This window comes from Paralichthys olivaceus, chromosome 19 (genome assembly GCF_024713975.1).
Source record: "Paralichthys olivaceus isolate ysfri-2021 chromosome 19, ASM2471397v2, whole genome shotgun sequence".
Taxonomy (NCBI): domain Eukaryota; kingdom Metazoa; phylum Chordata; class Actinopteri; order Pleuronectiformes; family Paralichthyidae; genus Paralichthys; species Paralichthys olivaceus.
In genome coordinates, this window is record NC_091111.1 from 10,513,313 (window position 1) to 10,541,229 (window position 27,917).

Genomic DNA, 27,917 nt, shown 5'->3' on the forward strand with positions numbered 1-27,917 from the left:
ATTTTTCTCACTCCTCCTCTCTCCACCTGTTGCCTCATGTCACTGTGTGTGTGACCGAGGCAAAAAACGGTCAACGAGAACGTTTCCTCAACACTTGTGGCACATTTGTTATCGTTCACACAAAGAGCTGAAATGCATCTGGTGACTGAACAGGTTTGGCTCAGTTAGGATGTTTAAATATGCTTTTTCATTGCAAGATTTAAGACCTTTGTGAGAACAAATAATAGTAATGACTTTATTACAACAGGGCCTGTGTTTTATCGACACATGTAGGAGAGAGAGAGAAAAAACAAGGCCTGTGCAGTCTTTTCATGAGCTATTTTAGTTCACCTCCCTCTCCCTCTCCCTCACTCTCTCTGTGACTCTCTGGTGTATCCATGTATCTCAGAGGTGATCATCAATCTAGCAGACTCTATTATTACTTTTCCACTAAGTGCTTTGATTTCCAGCCCACCCAGGAGATTAAGCGCTGTCTTCCTCTCTTCCCTCTCCCACCATGGCCTCACCTTTCTGTCTCTCTCTCCCTAGCTATTTTCTCAGCTCAGTGTAGGACAATCTCTCGCTCTCTCACTTTGCAGCACATCCATGTGCACGTCTTGTTCTTTCAGATTTTTCAGCTCCTCTGGTCTTGTCAACACTTTTTATTAGGATATTCCAATGTGCAAACCACCTACATTTTAACATGAGGATGCATGTTTTTACATTATTGTTGTTATTTTTATTATTATTATTATTATTAATCAACAACACTAACCCGATCCTACACCCCTACCCCCTTCCATGGTCACACAAATACAAAATGTGTCTTAACAAAGAAGATGGTAATAGAAACAAACATACAAATACACAGATATCCATACAAAAGTTAAAAAAGTAAAATATTAAACATTATATATTATAAAAATGATAATGAATGACTTATTAAAATCTACATCCAGAGTAATGAAGCCCTTTCAGTTTCACTCAACTAATTTATATGTATTATAGTAACAGAATTCATAGGAAACAAATGAGCTTCTACTAATAAATGGAGATAATGTTTCATCTGATTTCTAGAAGGATCCACAATTTTTTTTTTTCCATTTTCAGCATAGAACCTCCTGAAGCCACTGAATAATGGACGGGGGCCTGCTTGCTTTCTGATTGCACAAAATGAGTCGCCAGGCAACAAGGAGGCGAACGCGGCCTGAGAGACCTTTAACAACACTTTTAAACATTGCTGCATTTCCTTGTGTCCTTGTGGTGGATAAAACGTAGCAGTGGTACCTGATTAAATGCACTGTGACGCCGGAAGCAAAGGGGTTTAAGGTCAACACTCAAGAGACACACGTCTTATCCTTGCACATGCTTCAGCTGTGGAGGCGAAGGCAAAATGCAAACCCACACATGCACACACACACACACACACACACACACACACACACACACACACACACACGCACACAAAAACAATCCTGCACTGCAGCAAGAAAGATCTGGAGCTTCATGTTACTCAAAATCCCACTGTATTACTCATGGCTCACAATAATTAATTTAGTGAACAAGATGCACGTGACTAAGAACCACGTTCTCCTGTTGCTCCTCAACCTTCTCCACTTCCAGCAGCTCCATGCAGAGGCTGTGTTGTTTGGACTGGGCCCTGAGTGGACCAGTGCATGGAGCATCAGTGTGGAATGATGTGGAAGGCCAAACAGGGGATTGTGGGTGCCGGGTATCCATTACATCAGAGGGGACCAAGGCGCCACTTTGTGATTTGAGACACGACACCCCCCTGTCCTTGCACTTTATCCTGTTGAACTGCGAGATGTGCTGAAAGTTGCATGATTCCTGTGAGCCTACTGAAAACTCTGATATGTTGGGATATGATAAAGTCTAAAATATTATTGTATTATCGTTTATCTAATGATTCATTTAATAGTAAAAATACTACATCATTGTTTTTATGATTATAACTTTGAAATTAAGAAGCAATACAAACTTGTAGAAATATTGAAATTGTCCTTATTTCTTATCTAAATTTATGACAATATAAACATCTTTAGGCCACTTAGAGACACAAGATACCTCACAGAATCTGTTTTAATTGTCTTTATTTTGAAAGCCATTATTATTTTTTTACTTTGTCGTGTTTAAGCTCCATGGTTGATTTTAAAGACTAATAATCAAATAAAAGTAGGTTTAGCCACTTTTGATAAAAACATGAGATTGTTATTGCCTCCCTTCTTCTTTTTTCATTCTATAATTTTGTTTTACTTGCAAATCATTCACACAAAACATCTAAAAGTAAAATTCATGGACCCCTGACTTTTTGAAAAAGTTGAAGTGGATCTAAAAATAATAGATTACAGCGATGAACCCATCTCTACAACATAATCAAGCGTCTGGCTAAGGTCACATTTGTGCTAGAAATAAACTGCATTTTCTGGGTTCTGGGTTCCTTTGGGGCCCTGGAAACCCAGAGAGACCAGCACCCATGTCTCCTCCCAGCATGAGGTAACGCCCTCTCTGCTCCTGAGATAAAAAGTCTTGCTCCCTCTCCTCGCACGGTCAGGAGTCCAAGAACACATCATCGCCCCCGCAGGCGTGCGTCGTCCCACCCTGTCCATAACACTGCATCAGCCTTAGCTCCCATGTTTTGAGTCCGCTCCGGTCGGAGACAGCTCACCATGTCCACCGGGTCCCTCAGCGATGTCGACGACGAGCTCCTGGACGGCATCCTCAAGTTCGCCTCTTCCGGCAAAGACTCCAACGAGAGCACGGAGGAGAGCTCCAACTGCGAGGGGCCCTGCGCAAGCGAGGAGCGCAGAGACGCGCCTGGAAAGAAGAGGAAGACGGCGTCGCGCAAAACGGCGCCCAAGGGTGTGGCACCGCAGCAGGAGGGCAAGCAGGTGCAGAGGAACGCGGCCAACGCGCGGGAGAGAGCCAGGATGCGCGTCCTGTCCAAGGCCTTCTCCCGGCTGAAGACCTCCCTGCCCTGGGTACCGTCGGACACCAAGCTCTCCAAGCTGGACACGCTGCGCCTCGCGTCCAGCTACATCGCGCACCTCCGGCAGATACTGGCCAACGACAAATATGAAAACGGATATATCCACCCGGTAAACCTGGTGAGATGAAACACATCTGGAAGTTTGTGATAATAAAGTTTTTTTTTAAGATTAATTAGATTTGGCCCAATGTTCTGAAGCGAGAGTGAATTATTTTTCTTCAATAGCTTTATCTAATTTACTCTGTTTAAGTTGTATTCAGAGGTTTTAAAGTTATCAGGATTTGAATGTGGCCTTCACACAAGGCCTCCACATGTCTCAGCACCAAGGTGACACACGTGTGTGATCACTAAGCAGGTGCATGGATGGGAGAAAATAGTATTTTTCACCTTATCCTGATTAATTTATAAAAACAGACTTAGGCTTACCAACACATTCGATTTGTATTATCAATAATCGATGCACAGACCAAGAAATAAAGGCCTCTAATGTAAAGCAGAGAATAAAAACACATTAATATTGTAATTAAGTCTGCTATATCTAGTGTTTTATTGTGATATAAAATATGTTTTTAAACCAGGAGAGACTATTATGAAGTAATTTAGGCACATTTCAAACATATGAAATCGTATTATGTGGATATTACTGCATAAAAACTGTAGTACCACTGATATAGCTCCAAAAAGCATTACCCAGAATTCAAGTAAATTATTGGCACATTATAGCTCTATTATTTTCTATTCTTTTATTCTTAAACTCTTTGTTCGTGTTTGACCTGACCTGGTGGTGTTTTCCTCCGCAGACGTGGCCTTTCATGGTCGCAGGTAAACCAGAGAACGAGTTGAAGGAGATCCTGAACGCAACGAGGTTATGTGGAACAACGGCCTCCTGATGCAGAAAGACGGGCACCTCCACAGGCCACGTTTGTTCAAATGAATCATGATTTTCCAAGAAAAAGAAAGAAAGAAAAAAAAGGACAGAACAGTGACTGAAACACGTCTCATCTCTGCAGACTCTGAGTGGGAATAACACGGAGGGAGTGTGTCCTCTCTCTCCTTCGTTCCCGTATAAAACCAAGCTGAATTTATTTAAATGCATTATGTCTATCATTGTTGTCTTTGCTGGTTCAAAGATTAACGTGCATTAAATTGCTTTTTTGTTAATACTCTGCAGACGCATTTTTACTAGTGCAGACCTGTCCTGGCAGCTGCATTAAAATGGATGATGCCTGTGCGCAATTAAGCGCCAATGTCCATATGGTTGTACAGATTACATGTGTATAAATATATATTTGTACCACTTTTACACCTTGTGTGCTGCTTGCTTTTGTTCCCACCTTTCTCTTAGTGTTATTTTTATTTCTGTGTGGGCCCACGCTCTGACCTGACCTCTCTCATCAGTCCACTCCGTCAGAATCAGCAGAACCTGAGCACCAACAAAGCGCAGATAAGTCTCCCTCTGTTGTTTCTAATAGATAACAGTAGACGCGGTGGTCATTACGCAAACAAACATTTGCCTTCAGAGATTATCTGGGACTCTAAGATGCAGCTGTAGTTCTCCAATGATTTTAAGTCCCCAAAAAAGTTGGAGATGTAATTTGGGAACACTGGAATAATTTGACTTTTAAATATGGTAAAGGGTGTCACCCAATTATTGGGTCTATGTAATTACAACAATAACAATTACATTTTTGTTTCTAAAAAAATCATCAAGTACACATCATGTATTTAACGCTGATTGGACAGATTTTTATTTTTTTTGAAAGTGGTAGAAAAAATTGCGGGTTGAGCTTTAATCCCGCCCAGACCAGTTGTTTTAATTCGCTCGGGTTATGACCGCTGTGTTTACATCATGCAGACAGTTATTTATGCAGTCAGACACACGCCCCCCTCCCCCTCCCCCTCCCTTTCTCTCTCCCCCTCTCTCTCATTGTGGTTTATTGGGATGGAGGTAAAGAAGGACGCTGCTGAACAAGTGTGGACCTTAGACTGTACATGGCTCAACATGTTGCGCAGACTTCACCAAAGATACCTTCTTCTCTGTCCTTAACATATCTTTTTGGTCATTTGTAGAAGTTAGTTTTTGCATAATCTTGCTTACAAATACATAAACCAACAAACTCCGATGGAAACATAACCTCCTTAGAAAAGGAAATAATCCTGCCCATTTACTTTTACACAATTTTTATGTGGTTATTGCAACAGAAAAAAATAAGCACAAAAAGATAGCCATTAATATTTGATATTTCAATCAAACTGAGCCTGACATTTTATTTTTCACTGTAGAAAATAGTCCCCAAGGTCCTCTAAAATTTTGACATCATGGTCTCCCCTCACATTTCTCATCAGTTGTCATTATGATATTCACATTAATATTCACCAGTCAAGTTGTAGTGTTGGTTTATTCATTAAAGCTACTCTTCGCTAACAATAGGAAGGATGATGTTGCATGTTTGACTCTTATACACACACTTCATGCTTAAAGGACACTACCAAGTATCCTTCAACTGCACAATAAGATTGAGTGCTGTTGTAATAAAAGAGTCCCACCGACATCTCTTCAAGGACCCGCACCTAATACATCAGTGACGGCGTGGCAGAGGCCTCGCCGCCACCCCAAAGGGACCACCATGGTGAAAATAAACTTGGCTGCCTCTCTCCTGGGGCCAGCTGCAGAGAAAGAGAGAGGAGGAGAGAGGAGGAGAGAAAGACAGAGAGAGAGAGAGAGAGAGAGAGAGAAACGAGGGAGGGCCTCTGTATGAGAGCTGGGCTGGGATTCCCATACTTGCTAATTGTTTTGTTGGACAACTGCCCAAAACTGTGATGTGAAAAAGGTCCGGAGACGGAGGGGAGGACAGAAATTACATTGTGTTCCAGCTGATCCCATCATGTCTCCCATCTGCCCTCACTGTTCCTTTATTACTTACCCTACGTTATATTGGCATCACTGTTTACCAGGGCTGATATGGTAAATCCAGTGTGATATCACAGAGGCTTCAATCGACAGTTTACACTGTACATTCCGACCCCTCTCTCTGCGGCTGTCTGCACATTCACATCACACTGATATCTCAGCTATGGACATATACAGCTGCATTCTTTTTTTTCTTTTGGATCAACTTTAAACGTTTTGTATTATGAAGATGTGATTCTGAAGATCTCCTCACACCCTCAGCGGAAAAGGTTACATCACTATATACATCACATGTCATGTTCCTCCAGGCCTCTCCCTCTTCTCCATCTATCTGTGCTTGTAGCCTATGGTGTCCTCAGACTGCCACCTACTGGATAAAACATGAAGTGTTTTTGGTCAAATCTTCGGCCCTGACCATCAACCTTTTACTCGTGTTAGTCTCATGTCATTTTTCACAACAGTCTGCAATATGAACACAAATGGTAAAAAATTACTCTGAAAAACACTTAAAACAAACAAAATTCCATGTCGTGTTTTCTGTAAATGTCATTGTGTTTTGACGCTCAGTGTCACCGTATAAGACATAAAATGAAATAATAATATTCTCAGGTAACAGGTACTAAAGGTATATTTATTTGGATGATTACAAAGAGATGCTTTGAGCACATTGTTCATATTTTCACATTCTCACACCAGACTGAGCAACATAATTCAAACAGTAAAATACACTTATTACAATGCTTCTAATTTTTCTGTCCTAAATTGGATTAATTATTTAAAGCTCTTCACCAAGTGAATTTATAGATATGTAATAGTTGTGCAAAGTGCAAGTTAATTTGGATTTAGTTTTTATTCTTCTGCGTCTTTTTTCTCTTTTCACAAATGTTTACCTTATCGCTCCAAGGTTAAGTTTTCCCCTCTGTCTGTTTTTTGGTTGGTAGGTTTTTTTCTTTTAGAGCACGATTCTGCAAAAACAAAAACTGAACAGATTACCACAAAACCTTTTTTTTTTATTTTTTACATTTCTTTATATTTCAACTGATTTGTGTGAGAAATTTGGTGCAGGTTGATTAACTTTAAGGTGACTATCGGGCCATGGCGGGTTGTGCATTATGTCTTTGTATTGGACTGACATTACATACGGAAAAGCAAGAACCCACTGAGTGTGCTATGACTGTTGTAATTATCAAAGATGGTCTCGTTTTCTGGCAGAACCAAATGTATCTCATCACCGACATTCAGCTCTAGAACAACGGCATTGGAAAGGTACTCAAAATGGTCTAAACCATAACGCTCATGAGACCAGGTCTGTAAATTATACACTATGGACTTCTCGTTGTGGAAGAGTCGCACTCCCATTGTGACGCCCTCCTTCATGTAACCACAAATGGTGAATCTAAAAACGTACACCCCTTTCACCGGTGCCGTGAAGAGACCAGTGGTGGCGCTGTAGGCTTTGCCGACATTAGTGAAGACCTTGCTGAACTTCAGAACTGTTGGAGAACTGTGAGGCCCCACGTCTTCTGAGTCCGTCAAAGCAGCATAAAACGCCACCTTTGCATTGTCTTTGATTAGAAGATCCACTTGTTGCTCAGTAGTGTTTGTCCTGTCCAGTAAAGATGAAAGTTTACCATCTTGGGCTGTGTTCTGAGTCTGTGCATCGTCCAACCTGCGTTGTAGGAGCTGCACGTCATTTCTGTTCACTGTCACTCTGGCTTGTGTGGACAAAAGCTCAACTGCGTTGTTTTCAAGCTCCACCTTCAGCTTTTCTACTTGCCTCTCACTGACCTCCAGCCTTACACTGAGATCTGTCAGTTCTGCAGCCTGCTCCGTGTTTTCTTGCCTCAGCTCTTGTCCTTGTATTTCACTGGCGCTCAGTCTCTTCTCCGCATCAACATGATCCCGTCTCAGCTCCTCCAAGTGGGTTTTAGTTTGGAGAAGGTCCAACTCCTGCTCACCTGCCTGTATCTCTGCCTCCTTCAGCCTGGCCTCCATGTTCCTCAGCTCCACCTGCTGCTGCACCACCATCTGTCTGAGCATCCTCACTTCTGTCCAGATGTCGGACTTGGCCTGATCCCCTCCTTCACTCGCTCGCACCTCAAAAGCCCATGAAGCCAACAGGCAGAGCGATGCAATCAGCAAAAGTGAAGCTGCTCTCATTATGCTGTCCATTGACATCTCTTAAGTTAAAATGAAGTTGCATGTGGCTTGGCTCCTTTTTAAGAGCAAAATACGCAGCTGCCGTCATGAGAGCAGCAGCAGGTGTGTTTAAAAAGATGACATGGCACAAAGATATCAACAACAGGCTGTTACATGAGGTCAATTCCAGATAGTGGCTGTTACATGCAGGCAAAGGCCTCACTGATATTTAGACACAAATCTTATGACATTTTATGAGTTTCCTGTACTTTTAATTCAACTGATTAGTTTATTACAAAATTAGTAAATAAACCTCTTTGCCATGTTTTGGAGTTCAGCTTTTATTTTGTGTTCATGACTCATATACTGTCCTTAGTGCTCTTCCTGGAATCCCTCTCTAAGAGTGGGGTTTACAGTGTTTACAAAAAGTTTCCAATTCCATTTTCACAGTTTATCAGTATCAAGAAGATGTCAGTGTGAGGATGTTATGTGCAAAGATTGATGCATATTTCAATTTGTAGTTGAAAAACTGTCAGTTTTATTTGGTTTTATCACCATTTGGGATTCCTCCCATGGCCACCATCTCTCCTTATCAAACTTACCAGATTGTACTGTTTAAGTAAAGACTGTGTGCAAAACACATGCTGCAGTTCTCCAATTCAACCAAACCTCTGTGTTTTATGTGTCGAGAAGAATTTCCATTTCGTTTCATATAGTATTGAAAGTCTCTATTATAATGTCTATGTAATGTCATGTTGCATGTTTACGCCTGAAGGTGGCAGCCATACAAAACCAGTCCATCATTTCTTATGGCAGGAGATGGATGAGGTGGATAAATGGAGGTAATCAAACATTAACTGGTACCACCACCAGCTTGTCCTCAATCACAGCCACGAATTGTGTTTTCACCAACTATTCAAATACTCAATGGGTTTGCAGTGAGACGCAATCCTTGATCTCACAGAGCTATCCATCACTTACTGTTTAGTCATCTTCAGTATCTATTTAAACCAGTAGGTGGCGGAAAAGGATTCCCTATGATGAGAAGGTGTGCATGTCAAGAAAAGCAGTCATGGCAAAAAGTACAGGGTCAAATTCAGGGTTAAGTGAGAACAAAAGTGGAAAATATTAAAAATGCATGTTTGATTGTGAGACGATGACACAAGCGGACAAGCTGGAGCTGAGGTCGAACACGACGCTGACGAGGATCACAGAGGAGAAATGTCTGAAACACTACATTTGTGTAAATGATTTGGTGAAAGACAGCCGACCGCCGTGACCAATTTGTCCCTGGTGCTTTTTTAAAGATTAGACACAGTCGGTGCTGGACGCCAGTGTGCAGCTTTAAATTATGTAAATGTCCATCATGCATTTAAACAACTGGCAGACACGCTAACGTGACTGAGGTTGGGCGACAGCTGGCGGTGGTGTCAGCTCGTGTCAGGTGGCATCGCCGCCTGTGCAGCCTGGCACGGCGGCCGGCGGAGCAGTGGAGATGCCAAAGATAGCTGGGGCCTGTTCAGATCACCTACCCATGTTTGTTGGCATGCTCGCACTCCTGTGTGTGTGTCATTGTTGGCATCAGTTAGTGATTATTAAAAGGAGCAGCAGCAGGTGCCTGCCATGAGACCCCTGGCCTTTACCTCAATGCAGGGGACGTCTACGGAGCCAAGTCTATGTCTTCATCTCCCACACACGTGTCTCACTTGACGCTAAGATGGCAAGATTTGGATGTTGGTGCCAACTGTTTTTTTTATTAAACTTGGTGAATCCAGTTTTTTCATTCTGCACCTGCAACATGAAATAACAGAACCATCTAAACCTTAATTTTTTTATCTGACCATCTGTTATTCTTTCAGTTGATTCATTTAATATTAGTTGATTCAGTTGCTTTAAATAAAAGCAGAGTATTTTTTGCTGAGGGTTTTACTTTTGCTCTTGATTTTACTATTTACCAAATGTTACTTTTTTTTTTTTCTCGCTGTATTGAAATGTTTTGTTTATTTTCTGTACTCGGCTATGTTGTAAATGAGGCCTCTTGTATTCCCAAGTTAAAATACAGGTTGAATAAATGAATGAATGAATAACGAAATTTTAAGATGTGAGTTATGTTGTGCTGGAGTTTTCTTTTTTACTTTAATGAAGCCAGTGGCTGAGTGGTTCCTTCTATCATGCTAAACTATCTATATTTTGACGCCAGCTTCATATGTACCATCTTACAGACATTACAGTTTTATCAATCTTCTCATGAAGAATGCACAATGTACAAATATTCCATTAATCATGTAAACTTTCTACATATATTAACATTTTTGTGGAAATTCACCGCAGAAACCGTGAAACGTTACAACTGTTTTCAGACACGAACCCTGATAAAATGTCCACACACAATGTTCTGGACATTTTCCTAGAGTTTGCCTTTCACATATGAAAAATGCAGCAGGAGATTGTCCAAGTTCACAACAAGAGGAACATGTCATTTGAGGGGTGGTGTCTGGGTAGAGCGTCAGGAGGCAGGACATGTGCTCCTGAATCTCATTTTATTTCCAAGTTGACACATTCATCAGCGTCTTCTACTCCTCTGAGATATCTGTATTCTTCCTTGTGTTTTCTGACTCAGACATTTCTGTTCGCACATACAGCCCCCCTATACAATTACAAGAAGACACCCGGACTAAATTACTGCAACATGTAATTGTGTAAAAGTGATGTCACAGCCCATCGTTCATCACAGACACATCAAAGCTCAGAAAACACGACTTACAAACACATAGCTGTCAGGCAGACAAGTAGAACAGATGGAAACTCACTCCATCCTGCTCGGGTGCTTTTAACCATCCTCCTCCTCTGGAGCCAATACACCACACATGAGTGAAAAACAATAAATTTCACGTGCGAAACCCAAACACAAGCTCAAAGAGGCATTTGTGTCTCTTGCCTTGAAGTCCCTGCTTGCACACAAACAGATTTATGTCACTTACAGTACTTTACATTCAGCAGACTGTGAAGGAATTTGACCCCAACATGGTGGCTGTCAGCTCGGGACATGGTGATTATGTTACAATAAATAAAATCAATATCTATGGACTCTGAGATTGCACTTAGAGTTGCGTGGATCGGACGAGAAGACGTTTTGGTCTGATGTCTGCGAGACTAAGGATCGATGGTTGATTTTATTACAGCTGCCTGGTTGGTTGTTGGAGCTGTATAAAGAAAAACAGGGATAGACTATGGGCTTATAAAATATTGTATTGTAATTTGATGGTTTAGGGCTTAAGGGGTGTTAATAGTCAAATGCAATTTGGGATAAAAAAAAGAAGAAAAGGGCAAAGGAGGTCTCTCACACACACACACACACACACACACACACTCACACACTCACACACTCACACACACACGTATCCAGGCTGTAAGAGCAGTGTTAGTAGAAGGAAGGGGCGCCTGACTAAATGATGTTTTCCCAGGTGGGCACAATTACCTACGTGTGGAGTATGTGTGTTTCCAAGCGTGCGTGCCCAAAAAGCCTCCTACCTGTGTGTAAGTGTGTGTCTGTGTGTGCACAAGAATTACCCCTGTGTTGTTTTTAGAGGATTCAGGTCTATTACAATTAGGAAGACATGAATCAAAGTCCAGCTCCTGCAGTCCTCCACAGACCACTCACAGGTAAAGAGAGAAATCGTCTGCATAACAGCTGAGAGGCAGACGACGTCCCGATGCCTTTTCTTAATATTACCACTTAAAATAATACTGTGCAGACAACTGTGATACCCCAGCAGCGTCCTGGGTTTATTTAACAAGTGGCCATTCATTCCTGGTTGGAGCCGAGCACTCACAAAGCCAGAGGGAGCAGGATGATGATGGGTCAGTGCATAGGGGAGCAGAACACTAGCTCTCACTGTTGAGTCCTAGAGTTTATGAGAAGCCGTAGCTAATCCTTGGTGCATGTGTGTGTGTGTGTGAGAGAGTATGGGAGTGATAAGAACACCTGCTTTAGTGCTTATCGAACTGAGTCGTTTGAGTGTGTGTACATGTGTGTATGAGTGTGTGTGTATGGGCAAAGTGGGGCCTCGTGCGCATGTTCCAACAAGCGAGCATGTGTCTCATTATAAGCTGAAATCATTCACAGGTGACTTTTTGTTTATTTGATCTCAATTAGGCCTCCGCCTCTTCCCACATGGAAATCTGACCGAGACTTAAAAAAGGGAAAAATCCCCCTCTTCTATTAATTCCAAGCAACGATCCAAGGGTTGCGGTGTAGAAGAAGAGGAGGAGAAAAAGAAGAGGAGAAGGAGGAAGAAAAGATGGATTTGACAAAAACTGCTTCTGCCCCAATGGCTGAAACAACATGCCATTTTTATCCACCAGAATGGGAACACCCCGGAATACCAAGCACACATGGGCTCAATTATTATCCGATGGAATTCCGCACAAAAGAAAAGTCGGCAATAAGGAAAATATTCCTCTAATCTGGGGTCTTCCTCAAGCTGGGTGTGAAGGAAATTTAGGGGGTCCCCATTTTAATTGGGTCCAGATTTGACCACCCTATTGAAATGGTGCATAGACTGCTCAGGTTATTTTGATGAAGAAAAGGGACTATTTTGGTTGTACGTGAATAAATGTCTGATTTTTCAAAGGGGGTTTCTGCAAACTAGATCCGACTGCCTCGGTGTTATAAGAAGCAGATGGACGGGACTGAGTAAAGAAAACAGTGGGTCCCAAAAGAGAGGGAGAGAGAGGGTGAAATATTGAAAGAGTCAGCCTCAGAAAATATGAGAGAAAAGATTAAATGTTTTTAGGTTTAACCTGATAGATCGAAATATGTGAATGCGAGAGTTTCCACAGTATGATCACTCCCTTTCTTAATGAGTAGCACACACCAGCGGAAAAATTTGACACCATGAAAAACCACCAGTCTCCACACACACACACACACACACACTTGTATTTTGACAGGTTTATCTGGTGAGCAGAGTGACGCAATTCTCATCCACACTGACAGCTCTGAGAGGTGGAAACTGCTGCACACAGACAGACTGACAGGTACAGAGAGTAGGAAAGACTCAAATCTTTGCGTCTCCCGTTTTAAAATGAGAAAATAACACAGACCACACAACAGCAAGGCCTGAAAAAAATTAACATGCATGTTCGATGGAGAGCAGAGGGATTTCAGTCCAGTTGAATTTAATTCAACTCAAACCTTATGTTTCCCATATTCCCTGATATTTACAGCTGCCCACCGACTCCACTGCCTTCTCTTACAGCGGTTGCAGTGTGGATATGACTGAATATCAGCCAGGTTCTTGGCTTTGAGAACACACAAATATTTTTGTTGACCTGGCTCAGACCAAAGGCTTGTGCACGCCATCATACAAAACAACTAAATTGGTGGTAATATTGAAATCTGCCGATGAAATAGCTGCGATGAGATTCAGTTGTCACACGACACGTCAAGTTTCACATTGGTGAAGTAAAATCGGAAAATTCTGCCAACTAACGTCAGCTCAGTTATTTCAGTGGTTTGTAGAGAGCAATAAATCAGGAGTCATGTTAGAAATAGGTTTTTGCATAAACTATGTGATCATAATAAACTATGTTAAAAGAACCTAAAAAAAAAAAGTATATCCCTGCTTTCTCAGTGCCATTATGTGTGGAAATTGCATGTTCTCCCTGTGTCTTTGTAGGTTTTGCATGGACTTGTGGTTGGGTTCATTGAAGACCCTAAATGCAGTCATTGGGTGTGAATGTGATAGTGAATGGTTGATTCTTTGTCTCTGTATGTCGGCCCTTTGATACGCTGGCGACCTGTCCGGGGGGAACCCCGCACCTCGCCCAATGTCAGCTGGAATTGTCTCCAGCTAACTCCTAGCAACCCTCAAAGGATAAGCAGTACAGGAAATGGAAAAAGTGATTGATAGATACATTGCTGTATAGCTAGAATACATTTATCCTCTTCAGTGATTCTCTATTGAAAACAATGATCATGCAAGAATTTGTGTCATGATCTGTTGTGACCACGACTACGAAGTCAACTTTTTAGTGTGATAGCAGGAAAAAAACAAGCGCAATACAATGACATATTTCCAAATCTGTAGTAGCTTTTGTTTTATGAGAGAGAAACAACCCAAAGGGGATTCCAAACTAAAAAAATATCACAGTGTGGCCCTTCCTGTATTATCCACGCCTTTAATTCACACTGTGATGCATCTTTGGTTAGACGGTTTATTTGCGTCTATGTCATCGTGAAAAGAGAAAGATGCACTTTCACTAGCCCCCAAAAGTTGAGTGTTTCCTCAGCAAGTTTAGAATGAGTCCTCTGAGTGGGCGGCCTCACTCATCCACCCATTCACCTCACCCTCGCTCTGCCTCTCCATCCCGTCCCTTCTTCTCTAGATGCCATTTGTCCACCTTGGTACTCCGATGCCCTTCCGGAGAGAGACGAGTATCGGTTTTCTTCCCCCCGCGGCCCCCAGTTCCCTCCACCATGCATTTTTAATGGACACACTCGTGCAGCGGACAAATGATTTTTATTTTTGACAGGGGAGGGCTGGCTCTGGTTACATAGGGATGGAGAGAAGAGTGAGCCAGCGAGCATGTACCCGGGGTGAGCACAGCTAAGAATGCGCACACACAAACACACACACACACACACACACACACACTCTATGGACGCAACTAAGAAAGTCAAGAATGACCGCACGTTGCCATAAGACCAGATCTGTCCGAAAATTTTTATAGACAACCTTGATATCGTGTATTTTATGTTATTTGCCACATGCTTTTCAAAACATACATGAGACACAGAGCACCTCCCTACACACACACACACACACACACACACACACACCCTCCACTTACCCTAAAGTGGTTGATTAATTCACCACTTGGATTATGGATGGGCCGAAGTCCAGGACGATGAAAGAAACAAGCAGCCCACCAAGGCCTTCATTAAACCAGGATTAGAGCCAGTCTAAACCCATTAACTCTGGCTTAAAACCACTTTAATTCCAATCAAATCAGAATTAAAATTCACACTGTGAAACTATGTGCATCCTACACATTGTGATGGCAGCCTGCTGTGTCTAGCCCCGTGTGTGTGTGACTGGTGTTATCCATTAACTGAGGGAAGAGAGGTATTACTGAGTACTCTTATTAGAAACTATAGTATTACCAATAAAGGGATCTTCCCTTTAGTAGTGGCAGGGAGGAGGGACAGAGGAGTGATGAGTGAGTGAGTTTAAACTTAGGCTAGATGTATTCATCTCTGTACATAATACTTTATTCACTCTGTTGGGTTGGGCCGAGTTCAGACAAGAATTTTGATTAAAATTAAATTCTGGTTGGGTCACGTTGGCAGGGCTGTCTACCTGATTTTTTACGCTGTAATGTTTTTGATTTCGGCTCGGTTCGTTTTTATTTGAACCGGTTCAGACAAAAAAACTGGTTCAGACAAAAAACTGCATCCCAAGCCGTTGTGAGCATTTAGCTGTATTTAAGCTGATTAAACAAACCAAATATAATGTGTTAATTTGTGAGCTTTAGATTTGCTGGTAGCCAGGATCTCGTTGCCTTTGGACAGAGCCAGAGGAGCTGCTAACCAGCTGTTGGCTGCAGGTTAATATTTACTGTACTGACATGGGAGTGTTGTCAATCTTCTCATCAAACTCTTGGCAAGAAAGTCAAAAGCTTTCAAAATACTGTTGAGCTTATAATGAGAATTAAATTATGCACATGGTTTAATTTGAGTACATTTTTACTGAAAAGACAGATATATAACACCAGGGCCGACAAATAGAGACAAACTATTCACTCTCACATTCACACCTACTGACTCTCCATTTAACCCGACGCAAAACCCAGAAAAGGGAAGAACATGCAATTTCCACATATAAAGGCCCCAGCCAAGCTAGGATGCATCTATATCTATTATTATTAAGATGCTTTCATCTCAAACTTTTAATTGTTTAAACGCCAATTTTTGGGAAATTACTAGTTTTTAACTCTATCAAAAAGCTGTCAAAGTTTGCAATCATGATTTTTGACATGTCGATTTATTTAAAAGACAACTTATTCGTAAATGACAGGTTTCACTCTGTACGCTCATTCCTAAAGCCAAACTCTGCCTTAAAGTAAACACAAAGTAAACTAAAGGTAATTTGTTACTTTCCACCTCTAGAGAAAGGAAATGATGAAGAGAGCGAAAACGTTAGGCAGGTCAGCTGAAAGAGCATTCCCAGGTGTGACCACAGCATTCCCTCCATGCACTTCAACAAACCACTGTGTGTACGTACGTATGAGTGTGTGTGTGTGTGTGTGCGTCTGAGGTTTGGAGCTCATAGCCAAACTGGAGCTGAACTTGAGTCCCGCCGCCAATAACAACAACCTCCTCTAACTCAAGCACATCGTGGATACACACACACGAAGACATGGTTAAACACATTTGCACTGAGAGAGGTGACAAGTGAGTATAAAATGATTTTCATTTGAACGCAGTTTTTCTTGATGAAAAGGTCACTTAATCCAGGGTGACAAAATTACTGAGCCCTTGAAATAACTTTGTCAGGGCGCATTGTTGGCGAGCGGGAGTGTGTGTTTTGGGGTTGTGTTCGCAATGGATGTGTGTGAGGCCTTGCTGCTTTGGTGGACATTAGCTCAGTTTCACTTTTTCCCCCCTTCGCTTAATCCTCTCTCTCAATTTGGAGACGGCAATGAAGAGACTTGGCTTAATATCTGCTGAGTGTGTGTGTGTGTGTATTTGCAGGCCTAAATATCGAGCGTGTGTATCTGTATGGGCCTATGTGTTTAATTATGTGAATGAGTGCATTTGTTTGTGCATGTATGTGTGTGTGTGCGTGTGTGCGCATGTGTGTGTGTAACGTGAGCCTCTTTGTGACACAGCAGTTGGCAGATAGAGGGGACTGAGTTACTCAAGCTCCCTTGGGGCATCCACATTGTGGAGGGCTGTCTGGGGCACCGCAGTGGTATGTATAGGTGTGTGTGTGTGTGTGTGTGTGTGTGTGTGTGTGTGTGTGTGCGTGTGTGTGTGTGTGTGTTAACAGAGGGCATTAAAGAGTGAGGAGATGATGGGGAGGGAGATTGAAAATGTTAGAAAGGAGGAACAATAACATAATGTGTCAAGAGAAAAGATGAGACAGAGAAGTTGTAAAAGAAATGTGAACACACACTTCAGAGAGACAGTGTTCTACTCCCTCTGTACATGTGAGCGCTTTGCAGATGTCAAAATTAATTCACTGTAGGAAAAGTTGCTGGATACAACCAGAGCACCACCTTCTTTAAAATGCTATTAAATATTCTGAGCCATTATAAAGAGAGCCAATTCAAACTGCTCACAGAAATGTGGAACGTGTATTTTCTGACCTCCGTGTCCTCCATCTGCCACGGTGAAGAGTTTTTTTTTTCATTTGGCGGCTTACGAGCCAAAGAAACCAACTTACTTTATATATACACATTGATTTCTTTGTGAGGATAATTTGAAAGCTGTTTCAAGAAAACTGATATTTAAAGCATATGATCTTTGAAAAGCGTCCATAAAAATAAACTTAATACAACTATATATAACTTTAAAGCTGCACTAATCATAACTATTATTATAACAATGACTGTGTGTAGTGTGAAATATGTTTGATTGACCCTGAGCATTATCACCTGACTGCAGTTTCCCTCAGCCGTAGCTATGTCTCAGCATATTGTTTTGGTTTTGCTGATCACTAGTCAAATTTTTCTTACCACTTTCATCAATTTCATTTCAAAACAGCAGTGAGCAGCTGTTTTCAGTGAAAAAACAGATGAACCTGCCACATGCTGTCGCTGCCCAGCACCACACAGAAGAAAGACAGAGCTAGGGAGGAGCTGGAGAGCAGAAAGCCTTGAGCAGCTGGAGAGGCACAAAGGAGTTGGTGGAGACCAAAAATGTGAGAGTTAAATATGCCAGAAACCTCCCTCACTTTCACATCTACCTTGTTTGGACCGGGACCTTTGGACTTTTCAGTTTAATAGAACCAAAGTGATAAATGTGAAAGGTGCCTTGGACCAGGGTTTGGACTAACGGACCAAATTTAGTCCTACTGAAACAGGTGGTCTCATTCAAAAGAGTTATTAAAAAATACCTCTTGTAATACATTTGAATACACAGTTCGATGTTTTTTAACTAGTCAATTTTAATGGAAATGTTGCTTTGGGGCAACACTAAGTTGGAAACAGCTGCTGGATGTAGCCAAACAGATGGCACAGGTAGAGTACTACACACACACACAACACTTGCCTGATGAGATGCATCACATATGCACACCTTACCTATTGGTGGGAGATATGAATGGACAGGGATGAGATTTAATGGCTGCTATACATACGCATTACCTCCTCTCCATCCTCTCCCTGAGTCTTGTTCTCTCGCTCTCTCTGCCTCCCCTCTCCCTGCCAGCTCCATTCAGCTCAAGCTTGTTGTTTGAATGAGAGGAGCGGACCACCCTGGGGAGAAATGGGGGCGATCACATTACCCCCAAAAATGTAGAGGGCCTACAAAAGGGCCATGAGACATCAGGGTGAGGGAGAGAGGGCGGCTGGGAGAGAGGGAGAAATAGGAGAGCACATGAAAGAGTGCATTAGCGTGGGGGAGGGAGAGATTGATTGGGATGGAGAGATGAGGGAATGGATAAAGAGAGGTGGAGGTGAGAGAGGGCAGGGTGGAGCAGGGGAAAACACTTTCTTCTCTTTTTTAATCATCACACTCTTGTATTCAGCATTGTAGCTACAGTTACACCTGCCTCCTCCACCTCTTCCTCTTCTGATCTATTTAAGGGAAATTTCTGAGGTTTCATTTTTATCAATATTATTTACGTTGCACTCACTGAATGATTTGATGAGATGTAGAATGTAGCTATGCAGCTACCCCAAAGTCAGACAAGAAACCCCCAAGTAGCCTTGTTGATCTATTCCCAAAGTATCCACTGTAAATCTCATTCACAGTTTGCAGACGCAATTTGCGGTCAACCCTGTCTCCTAAAATTATGTTTATAAACATCTCATACATCTGTTTTACACATTGTAATTGAAACAACTCTGGTTTTGGTGGATATATAACAAAGGATTCTGGGTAAAAGTGATTCGCTGCAGGGGCGGATCCAGGAGCAGGGCTGGGGAGGGCACCAGCCCCAGCTTAAATGTGATTGGTCCCTAAAGTGCTTCTGTCCTGTCAGCTGTCATTTTCTTATTTACTACCAATGAATGTGACAATCTTTTTTAAATCCTCCTACGCCTTTTTATATTACACAATTTGCTTGACCGAGGAACAAAATACTATTCATGGTGTGTGGCTTTGCTCAAAGTTATAGAGCTAACAATTAACAAGGAATATGCACCTTACTGAATCAGGAATTGTGCATGGATGTTGGACATAAAATCTTCCGCACTGAGTAAAATGTGGCCCCTTTATGGCCCCTGATTTAGAAAAATCTTAGATCGATGACGTCCCTACAAAAGGAGTGAAGCTGTACTAAAAGAAAACTGATTGCCAGTGAACATAATCTGATGCCTTTCCTCCAGAATGTAATTCTTAGCAGGATTGTTGTAGTTCAACATTGACATGTTGTTTAATGAAGGATTCTTGTATCACCACCATTTTCACTGTGCTTAGATTTGGTCTTTCTATGAAAGTGGTTTAATAATCAGGCTGAACCACTCATTTGGGTTGTATAACTTTATCCAAGGTCTCAGCTTTAACATGGATGAGCAAAATGAATCCTAACCGTCCAAGGCAAGATGTAGTAAAACTCATTAGCAAGAATGAATTGTACACATTTTTGTAGAATATCTATTCAAGTCAGTGTATACCTGGAGGGTCAGGATACATTTTGTTATCTGCCCTTTATGAATATATATAAACTGTATAATTGAAACACAACAGAGGCAGATAATGGAAGAGGGGGGTAAAGGGGGTAAATAAATAAGACACTATCCAGTGATTTACACATACAAGGTCATCGCTGTTTTCAATATCATCTTCTTTTCTCTGACTGAAGTAAATCCATCCTTCACTTCACTGCAGCTACAGTTTCTAACAGGTGTCCTTAGGGGGCGCTGTGAGTCAGGGCTTTGGGACTCATCTGCAGAGTCCAGCTCTTCCTATCTCCTTCATTGACATTTAATGATAATTATAACTTGGGTCACACCAGGGGCAGATGCACGCACACACACACACAGACACACACACTGCCTGGTTAAAAACATGAAGACATTAGAGGTAACCTGATGCTGAGTGAGTATTGATCTACTCTCAGGGGGCTTAGCGAGTGAGAGAACACCAGACAGCACTTTATCACAGCACCTGACCATCGAGGCTGTGTGTGTGCGTGTGTGTGTGTGTGTGTGTGTGTGTAAAGGAAGAGGGAGCTCTAACTGCTTTGTTATGTGTAGATATTTTGTCAAAAACAAAAACTAGCCTTATGTGTAAAATCAGTCCTTCAAGTCCAGCTTAATTTTCCAAATTTTTAACCGTGTGCGTTTCATTCATTTCTAAGAAACATTTTTCTTAGAAATGCACGTCTTGTCTTTCCTCCATCCTTCCTTCATCATTTCTCCCAACATCCCTGCATCCTCCTGTGAGGTCCTGACTGACACGTCCAATCTGCATCTATAACTTTATAAAGACCAGACTGAGTGGTAATCAGGCCTCTGTGTGTGTGTGTGTGTGTGTGTGTGTGTGTGTGTGTGTGTGTGTGCGTGCGTGCGTGCGTGCGTGTGCATGTGTGTGTAAGTAAGAGAGAGAGAGAGAGAGAGGAGGAGAGAGAGAGGGAGGGAGAGACCAGGAGGGATTTCTTGATTATGATTGCTGAGGACACGTGTTCCTCAAATTCTTCAATGATTGCCTCCAAACGAAACATAAATGCCAAACAAAATAATAAAGAGAGAGAATGAGAAAGAGAGGATGAGGGAGAGAGAGGGAGAGAGAGATGACAGCATCATAGCCATGGAGTCCTGTTTCTTGAAGATATCCAGACCTCAATAACATGAGCAAAAACTGACCAAAGGGACCAGAAAACAAGGAGCAGATGGAAAAACAACCACATTAAAGTGCACGTGTGTGTGTGTTTAAGTGTGTGCTCTCTTGTATCTATACATTACACTGTATACACTGATTTGGCCAAAAATTACAGGAGCCTCGTATACAATCTATGATGCTCATTATTCATTCACAATAATGTGTGCCACTGGTGTTTTTCCCCTCAATCCTCAGACATATCAATCCAGTCCTACACATTTGCCAATTACTCCTCAACACACGCACACGCACACGCACACGCACACACACACACACTACAAACTGACACACACATCTTCTCCTCAGAAGCTGAGCCAAGTCATAGGTGCTGGACAGAGTAAACGTATTTCTTCTCTCTCAAACCTTCAGGCGATTGGCACATCTCCCCCTTCCTTCTGTTTGTGTCTTGTTTTCTGTCATTTCTAACTTGATATCGTTCTACTGTTCTGGCTCCAGTTCAGAACCATGTTGTCATTCTCCTCTGCTTTTGATCTCTCTCGTCATGATTCAATCTGTCCCCTTCTTCATGTGGTACACGTATGATTTATGAGTTTCACGCTCACACACACACACAAACACACAATGCCCCAATGTACAAGATATATACACACACTTGGCTTTTGGTACGACTTTTAGTTCATTGAAGTAAAATAATCCATGTTCCACGTGATTGATTATCTTTGTAATGTTTTGGGACAAAACTAATTTCCCACATGGCAACAAAAACAACACTCAGCGCTTTGAAATTCCTCAGAAATATTGTGTTTATTTCAGCCGATTGGTAGAAAATGGCACTTAAGAGAAGTAAAAATAACATCTGACGTATTCACCTCAGTGGCTCTCTGGTGCTCTGTGGTCAACATGGCATGATGGATCATTCAAAGGGGATTGGGTTGGATACACTGGTGTGCTGTCATTCCTTTCAGATAAAGCAACAGTTTAAACAGGAAAGAATGATGATATGCAGGCAGAGGGGTAAATAAATAAAACAGGGGAAAATGTTTTATTCTACAACTTGACTTCTAGCAGGTTGTTTCTCAGTTGAACTCATGGAACCCATTCAAGATGTCTAATTATAAGAATGTATATGTCAAGCAGCCAAATTCACCCAAATGCTCTAGAATTAAATTCTGGGTAAAGTTATGAAAAAAAGACAAACTCTAAATGTCAAATTGGAAAAATTCACTTTACCTAATTAAATTAATGGGAGAGTAATCACTCAAAGTGACACCTCTTCTCCTCCAGCTTTCTCGTAAAACAGGCTTATGAAGTTTGAAATTTATCTTGGGTAATCTGGGGGAGAAAAAAAATCCCCTAAAGACCATTTGAGCAGATGTTGTGTCAGTCAAGCCCTGATCTCCAACCTTCATTAGCCCTGAGAAAACTGGCCTGAGAAACACTCATCATGTAAAACATGCAGAGGCATACATATTGAATGAGAGGCCGTATGAGGGCCTGCGCATGTTCCCTCTATTTCCTCTTCTCCTTCAGTGTTTTCTTCTCTCTACCCTTTTTCTCTTTTAATTTGGCCCCTCTGTTTGTTTTCCTTCATTCTTTCATTAGTAGAAAAAACATAGCAGGCATTCCAGCTGTAATACCACCGAGATTCAGTATCAGTGTGGAGATTCGCGCACACACACACACACTGCAAGAGAGAGAGAGCGAGCGAGCTAGAGAGAGAGATGGCAGTGCACTAGAGACATTAGGTATTGCCTCATAATGATTCATCATTATACTATTTGTGCATGCAGGCAGACATGTCAGCCACACTGAGGCATTATGGGAATAGTGGAGATAGGCATTAACACAGGCTCAGAGCTGCATATTGTTTATTTGTTTGTTACCAAAGTAAATGAGACATGAACATGATATAAGTCATTGCATCAGCCTTCAGACAATAATCGATATATATGAAATGAAATAAAAAATGATGCGTAAATACACTGAGAACAGGTTAGATGTGTAAACCAAAGATTACTTCAAAAAAGCTCAAACAGATCAATATATTTAGGCATATTTTTCGTCACACAGTTGTTTAAAGTCCACCTACAGTCACTGTCATGTTCATGAAACAGGATTGAAGCGACTTCTGCTTTGTGACATGCAGCATGTTGGAAGCATAGACTGTACATTATAATAGATGTAGACTCCCTGTCCAGAAAGGTGTGTCAACACAAGTGTCTGAAATTTGGCAACTTGACTGGTTGCAATAAGTCAGTTCCTAAAGAAGTGTGAGAGATTGACTATACTTCTCATTTGATATATAGCGTCAGTAAACATTTTCATAAGGATAAACGTTTTATCCGATAAAACGGTCTCGGTTGGTTGGCTGAAAGAGCTCAACAGAAACCTGCAGCAAATAGCGAAAACGACACCGGAAATTCCATAACCACTGACCAGTAGCAGACTTTAATAACGTCACAAATCAAATGCCCTTCTGTATTTGCATCTGTTGTGATGTCTCGGCCACCGTACAATTGCTATTTTCATGTCCTCTTCAAGGCAGCACATTTCATTTTGTAAATTATGGTCACATTTAGAGTCAGACAGATGATAAATCAAAGTATGCATTGGAGCATGGATACTGTGTGATTGACAGTTTGTATGTGTTCTCTCGCTCCTCCAAATATGGTTACTTCAGGTCTCAGAGAACCAAAATGGTGCTGACCAAAACGCCAAACTCTAGGTTTCAAAAAGTTGGTTCACAAACGTACGTCACGATGGGTTGTCACTTGGTTGGAGGTACCCATTTGATGATGCTAAATTGTTTGTTTAGAGATGCAAGTGGTCTGTGACAAAACTCTGATAGGTCGTGAATAGTATTAAAAAGCAAAGAGCATTTTTACCATCACCAGCAGCACCACTCTAGACTGACGCAAGACATTTTGGGTCCTTGGGCCCTTGTACCGAGCTATGTTATTCAGGTTTTGGCCAATCTGACCATCATTCACCTGTGACCTCTCTCATCAACAAGGTGTTTCCGTACACAGAACCGCTGGGTGGAAAATCATTGCAGGATGTTTTTAGTTTTTCACACTTTTCTGAGTAAACCTTACACGCGTGTGAAAATCCAAGGAGATTTTGGAAATACTCAAACATGCAGCCTGTCTGGCACCAACAATCACCCCACAGTCAAACTCACTGAGATCAGATTTTTTCTGATGTTTGCTGTGAACATAAACTGAAGCTTCTGATTGCAGTATATTGTGCACTGCACTGCTGCCACTTGGCTGACTGGACAACGGCATGAAAATGCAGTAGATACGTTTTATTAATACATACATTACTTTCTCATTGAGATGAATGGGAGACTGGTGGGAGCCTTTTTGGCTCTCCTGCACGTGCAATTTCTCGGAGAGAGTTTTGCATCAGCTGGGTTGTCTTTATCATCAGTGACACCTCAGCTGTAAGGATTTTCACAGTCGATCGAAAATATGGAAAAACTGTCCCTTTGAAAGTGTGTTTGATGATGTGTATCCATGTTTTCTTATCAAGGTCGAAAAATGAAAGCGTTCCTTGGTCATAATCTAGATGCACTTTGATCTTTTTGGGTAAGACATCCTTTGAATCCATGCTGTTGTGAGTGAGAAGTTCAAACAATGGTCCTCCAGGACCATAATTATAAATGCCACAGATGAGTGAAGGGGTTGCATCCCCGGCTTTAGCAGCCACACCAACAGCCCAAAAACCTTTCACCTCCACATCCCAGCTGTGTTTCCCAGAACTAAATCCTTCAAAGCCGAGAACAGCGCTACAGTGATCTCTCTCTGGGTTATTGGGAAGCTGCTGAGCCTTCTTACTTTCTGACAAATGAGTCAGATTCTCTGACAGAATCAGTTGTGTGCCACTGGTGTTTGGGTCCAGAGTTACAGGGGCTGGATGGAAACATGAAAACGTACGTTTATGGGACTGTTTTTAAGGCATTTCTTTCTCAATAATTTAAAACCTCAAAATGTGGTGAGCCAGAAACAACAATGCATTGCTTACTGTATTTGATCATATTCTTCATCTGGCACCACACTTTGAACAGCAGGTTCCCGACATGTTGGCCCTCATCGATCAGGGCTCCCGATGGAATCTCTGGCTCTTGCAGGTTGCACTTTGATCTGGAAGAAAATACGGCAGCCAGAGAATAACCAGTGAAATAATGTATTGATAGCATTTTAGTTTGGAGCAATGTACTCATGAAACAACAACAAAAAACGTAAGCAAGGAATAAATATATGGATAACTTAGCTTATGAAAAAGCTCAAACTTGGATTAATTTTCCCATCATGCATCAGTTCTTCTATTTATTTCTTGGAATGGACAAGACTTTAACCGTGTGACATCATGTACGAGAGCGACCTTTTTGCACATGCACCTGGCTACCGACATAGCTCGGATCCGCCGGACCCCAAAATCTAACATTTCATGGAAAATCAGTTCAGTAGTTTAAAATAGGCAAAGAATCCACTTACCGCTCCATAGTGGACTTGACATTCTGTCAAAAAGTAAAAAAGACAACATAAATTACCCCAATTTGTTCCATGTTTAATATCAAAATCAGAAGAGACAAGTGATCACTAAGTACCAGCATGAATGAGAGGTCCTCAGCTTTCAGCTCCCGATTTATAGTTTCGATCCTGTCTGCGAGCGAAGAGATCTCTTCCTTCACATTAACAATCTTGATGTTCAGTGTGTCACTTTTAAGCGCCACCTCCTTCCTCAGTGCATCTATCCTGGCAGCCTCCTGCGTCCTCAGAAACTGGTAAAGCTTCTGAAATTCCTCTTTGATTGTTGCCTCTGTCTGCCGAGCCTGGAGCTGAGAAAAAAAAACATATGTTGTCTCTATGACCTAGAGTCCGACCAATATGGATTCATGGGGGCAGATGTTTGTGCATGTGAATGTGCTGATTTCCCGATATTACTATGAAAAAGAAATGTAATTGAGGCTTGATATTTTACAGTTAAACCAAAATACTATAAATAAAAAGAAAACACAAATACAACTAAATAAATACCAAAATACACATCTTTTCAGCAGTGATTTTTATTCTTAAAATAAAAGTTTTCGAATCAGCATAAACACTGATACCGATGTAAGGGACATATCAGCAGTCAGGCTTGTTTATGAACACTATGGTACTTTGTATGGTACTTTGTACTTTACCTTGATGTGGCTGGCCATTTTATTACAGTTGAGCTTATGTACTTTCAATGATCCCAGCTTGGATTTTAAATGCATCCGCTGAATTCTGAGATTGGTCTAAAAACAAAAGTGGAACATGTTACTTTACATCAGTGGCTCAGGTAGACAACACTTTTATTTGCTGCGTCAGGTAAGTCACATTGTCGATCACAGCAACAAAGTGTTCACGACAACATCAAAGATAACTGATTCTCCACTTCGGGTTCTGAGTACTGAAGCAGCAGCGCTGGCTTCAGCGTTCTGTGGACTGAGACCTGAAGCAGTATAATTACTGCAGGTCACTTTCACAGAAAAGCCATTTTCGAAATGAACTCCTAGATATTTGGTCTTTTACAGTTTTGCTTCAGTCAAGTGTTAGAAATGTCTACATCAATCCTTCGGACGACCTCCTGCTGTTTTGGCTCATTCGGACATTGTTCAGTGTTTTTCTTCAGAGTTGCGCTCTCACACACAATCCCTCTGGATAATGTCAGGAGATTATCCGGAGTCCAGTGCATGTCTGAAAGGAGGCCATTCCACACAGGGATGTTTAGAATGAGCACTATACTAGTTTAGATCGATCATAGAGGTAGATTAATTGAATCTCTGTGCTAGCATATACATGCACAACATATCAATATATGTTAGACTTTTGTTATATTGCCATTGATGATAATTATATTGGGATGGTTATTGATATTGATTTATTTCCCCGCCCTATAGGAAGAATAATTTGAAAATGTTTTAAATTTCACAACAACTTTTAAAACAACAAATCAAACAACACACAGCGGTGCTCACCCTGTGCTCCTCTGCTGCTTCATTGATGGGGGAGAAGTTGTGCTTCTTGTGTTTTTGTGCATCTCTACAAACCAGACAGATGAGCTGCTGATCGTCCCGACAGAACAGCTTGAGTTTCTCCTTGTGCAGGTCGCACAGATCCTGGGCTCCTGACGCTGCTCTCGCACTCACCTCCTGCCTCAGGTTGTCTGACAGGTCCTTCAGCGCCAAATTACGCGCGGGCCGAGCCATCGGGAAGATCTCCATGCAGAGCGGACACGTGTGCACTTTGCTCTGTCTCCACCACTCCTGCAGACAGAGCTTACAGAAGCTGTGTCCACACAGCAGGACCACAGGGTCTTGGAATATGTCACAGCACACGGGGCAGGTGCAAACCACCTCAGACTGTGATACATTAGCAGCCATGTTACTCTGTCTTGTCTCTTCCTGCTCTTTCCTGAAGCGCACTCTCAGTCACTGAGTCACGTCAACTAGTTCAGCCAGTGCTCAGATTAAGTCGCTTTTTGCATCAAGTAATATCAAAAATCTCCCCTGAACTCTAAACTCTACATAAAACCTACACACACGCGCGCTAAAGTCCTGGATTTCTTCAGAAAGCGAGAGAAGCTTCAAGACGCTGACTTCCTGTTTCTTCTTCCTGTTTCACTGTAAAGAGGGAGGAGCGATCACTGTTGAGACAAACAGCTTCAAACTAACCAAAGAATCAGTCAAGTATGGAAGATTGTCGGTGCCACACATTAAAGAAATGAGAGGAGGAAGATTCTGTTTTCCATGAGTGTTTTGAGAATGTATCAGGGCCACTGCAAAGTAAAATAAATAGAGAGACATAGAGAATAAAGTTGTATTTTAGAAAAAT

General features: G+C 41.7%; 3 protein-coding genes across 3 annotated transcripts; 1 reads left to right on the forward strand and 2 right to left on the reverse strand.

Annotated features, from left to right (window-relative positions):
- Nucleotides 1–2,545: 2,545 nt before the first annotated feature.
- On the forward strand, nucleotides 2,546–4,289 carry tcf21 (transcription factor 21). Its single transcript, XM_020091666.2, has 2 exons — nucleotides 2,546–3,104; nucleotides 3,787–4,289. Exons 1-2 carry the CDS (start codon nucleotides 2,667–2,669, stop codon nucleotides 3,874–3,876), a joined length of 528 nt encoding a protein of 175 aa, XP_019947225.1. The 5' UTR covers nucleotides 2,546–2,666; the 3' UTR covers nucleotides 3,877–4,289.
- A 2,608-nt stretch (nucleotides 4,290–6,897) lies between these two features.
- LOC109632327 (uncharacterized) lies at nucleotides 6,898–8,211 on the reverse strand. The gene has a single exon (XM_020091553.2). The coding sequence runs from the start codon at nucleotides 8,073–8,075 to the stop codon at nucleotides 7,032–7,034; it is 1,044 nt and encodes a 347-aa protein (XP_019947112.2). The 5' UTR covers nucleotides 8,076–8,211; the 3' UTR covers nucleotides 6,898–7,031.
- A 14,691-nt stretch (nucleotides 8,212–22,902) lies between these two features.
- Nucleotides 22,903–27,728, reverse strand: LOC109632621 (zinc-binding protein A33-like). Its single transcript, XM_020092024.2, has 6 exons — nucleotides 27,062–27,728; nucleotides 26,243–26,338; nucleotides 25,664–25,894; nucleotides 25,551–25,573; nucleotides 25,078–25,196; nucleotides 22,903–24,965 (listed from the first exon to the last, which is right to left on the reverse strand). The coding sequence occupies exons 1-6, from the start codon at nucleotides 27,464–27,466 to the stop codon at nucleotides 24,382–24,384; spliced, it is 1,458 nt and encodes a 485-aa protein (XP_019947583.2). The 5' UTR covers nucleotides 27,467–27,728; the 3' UTR covers nucleotides 22,903–24,381.
- Nucleotides 27,729–27,917: the final 189 nt, after the last annotated feature.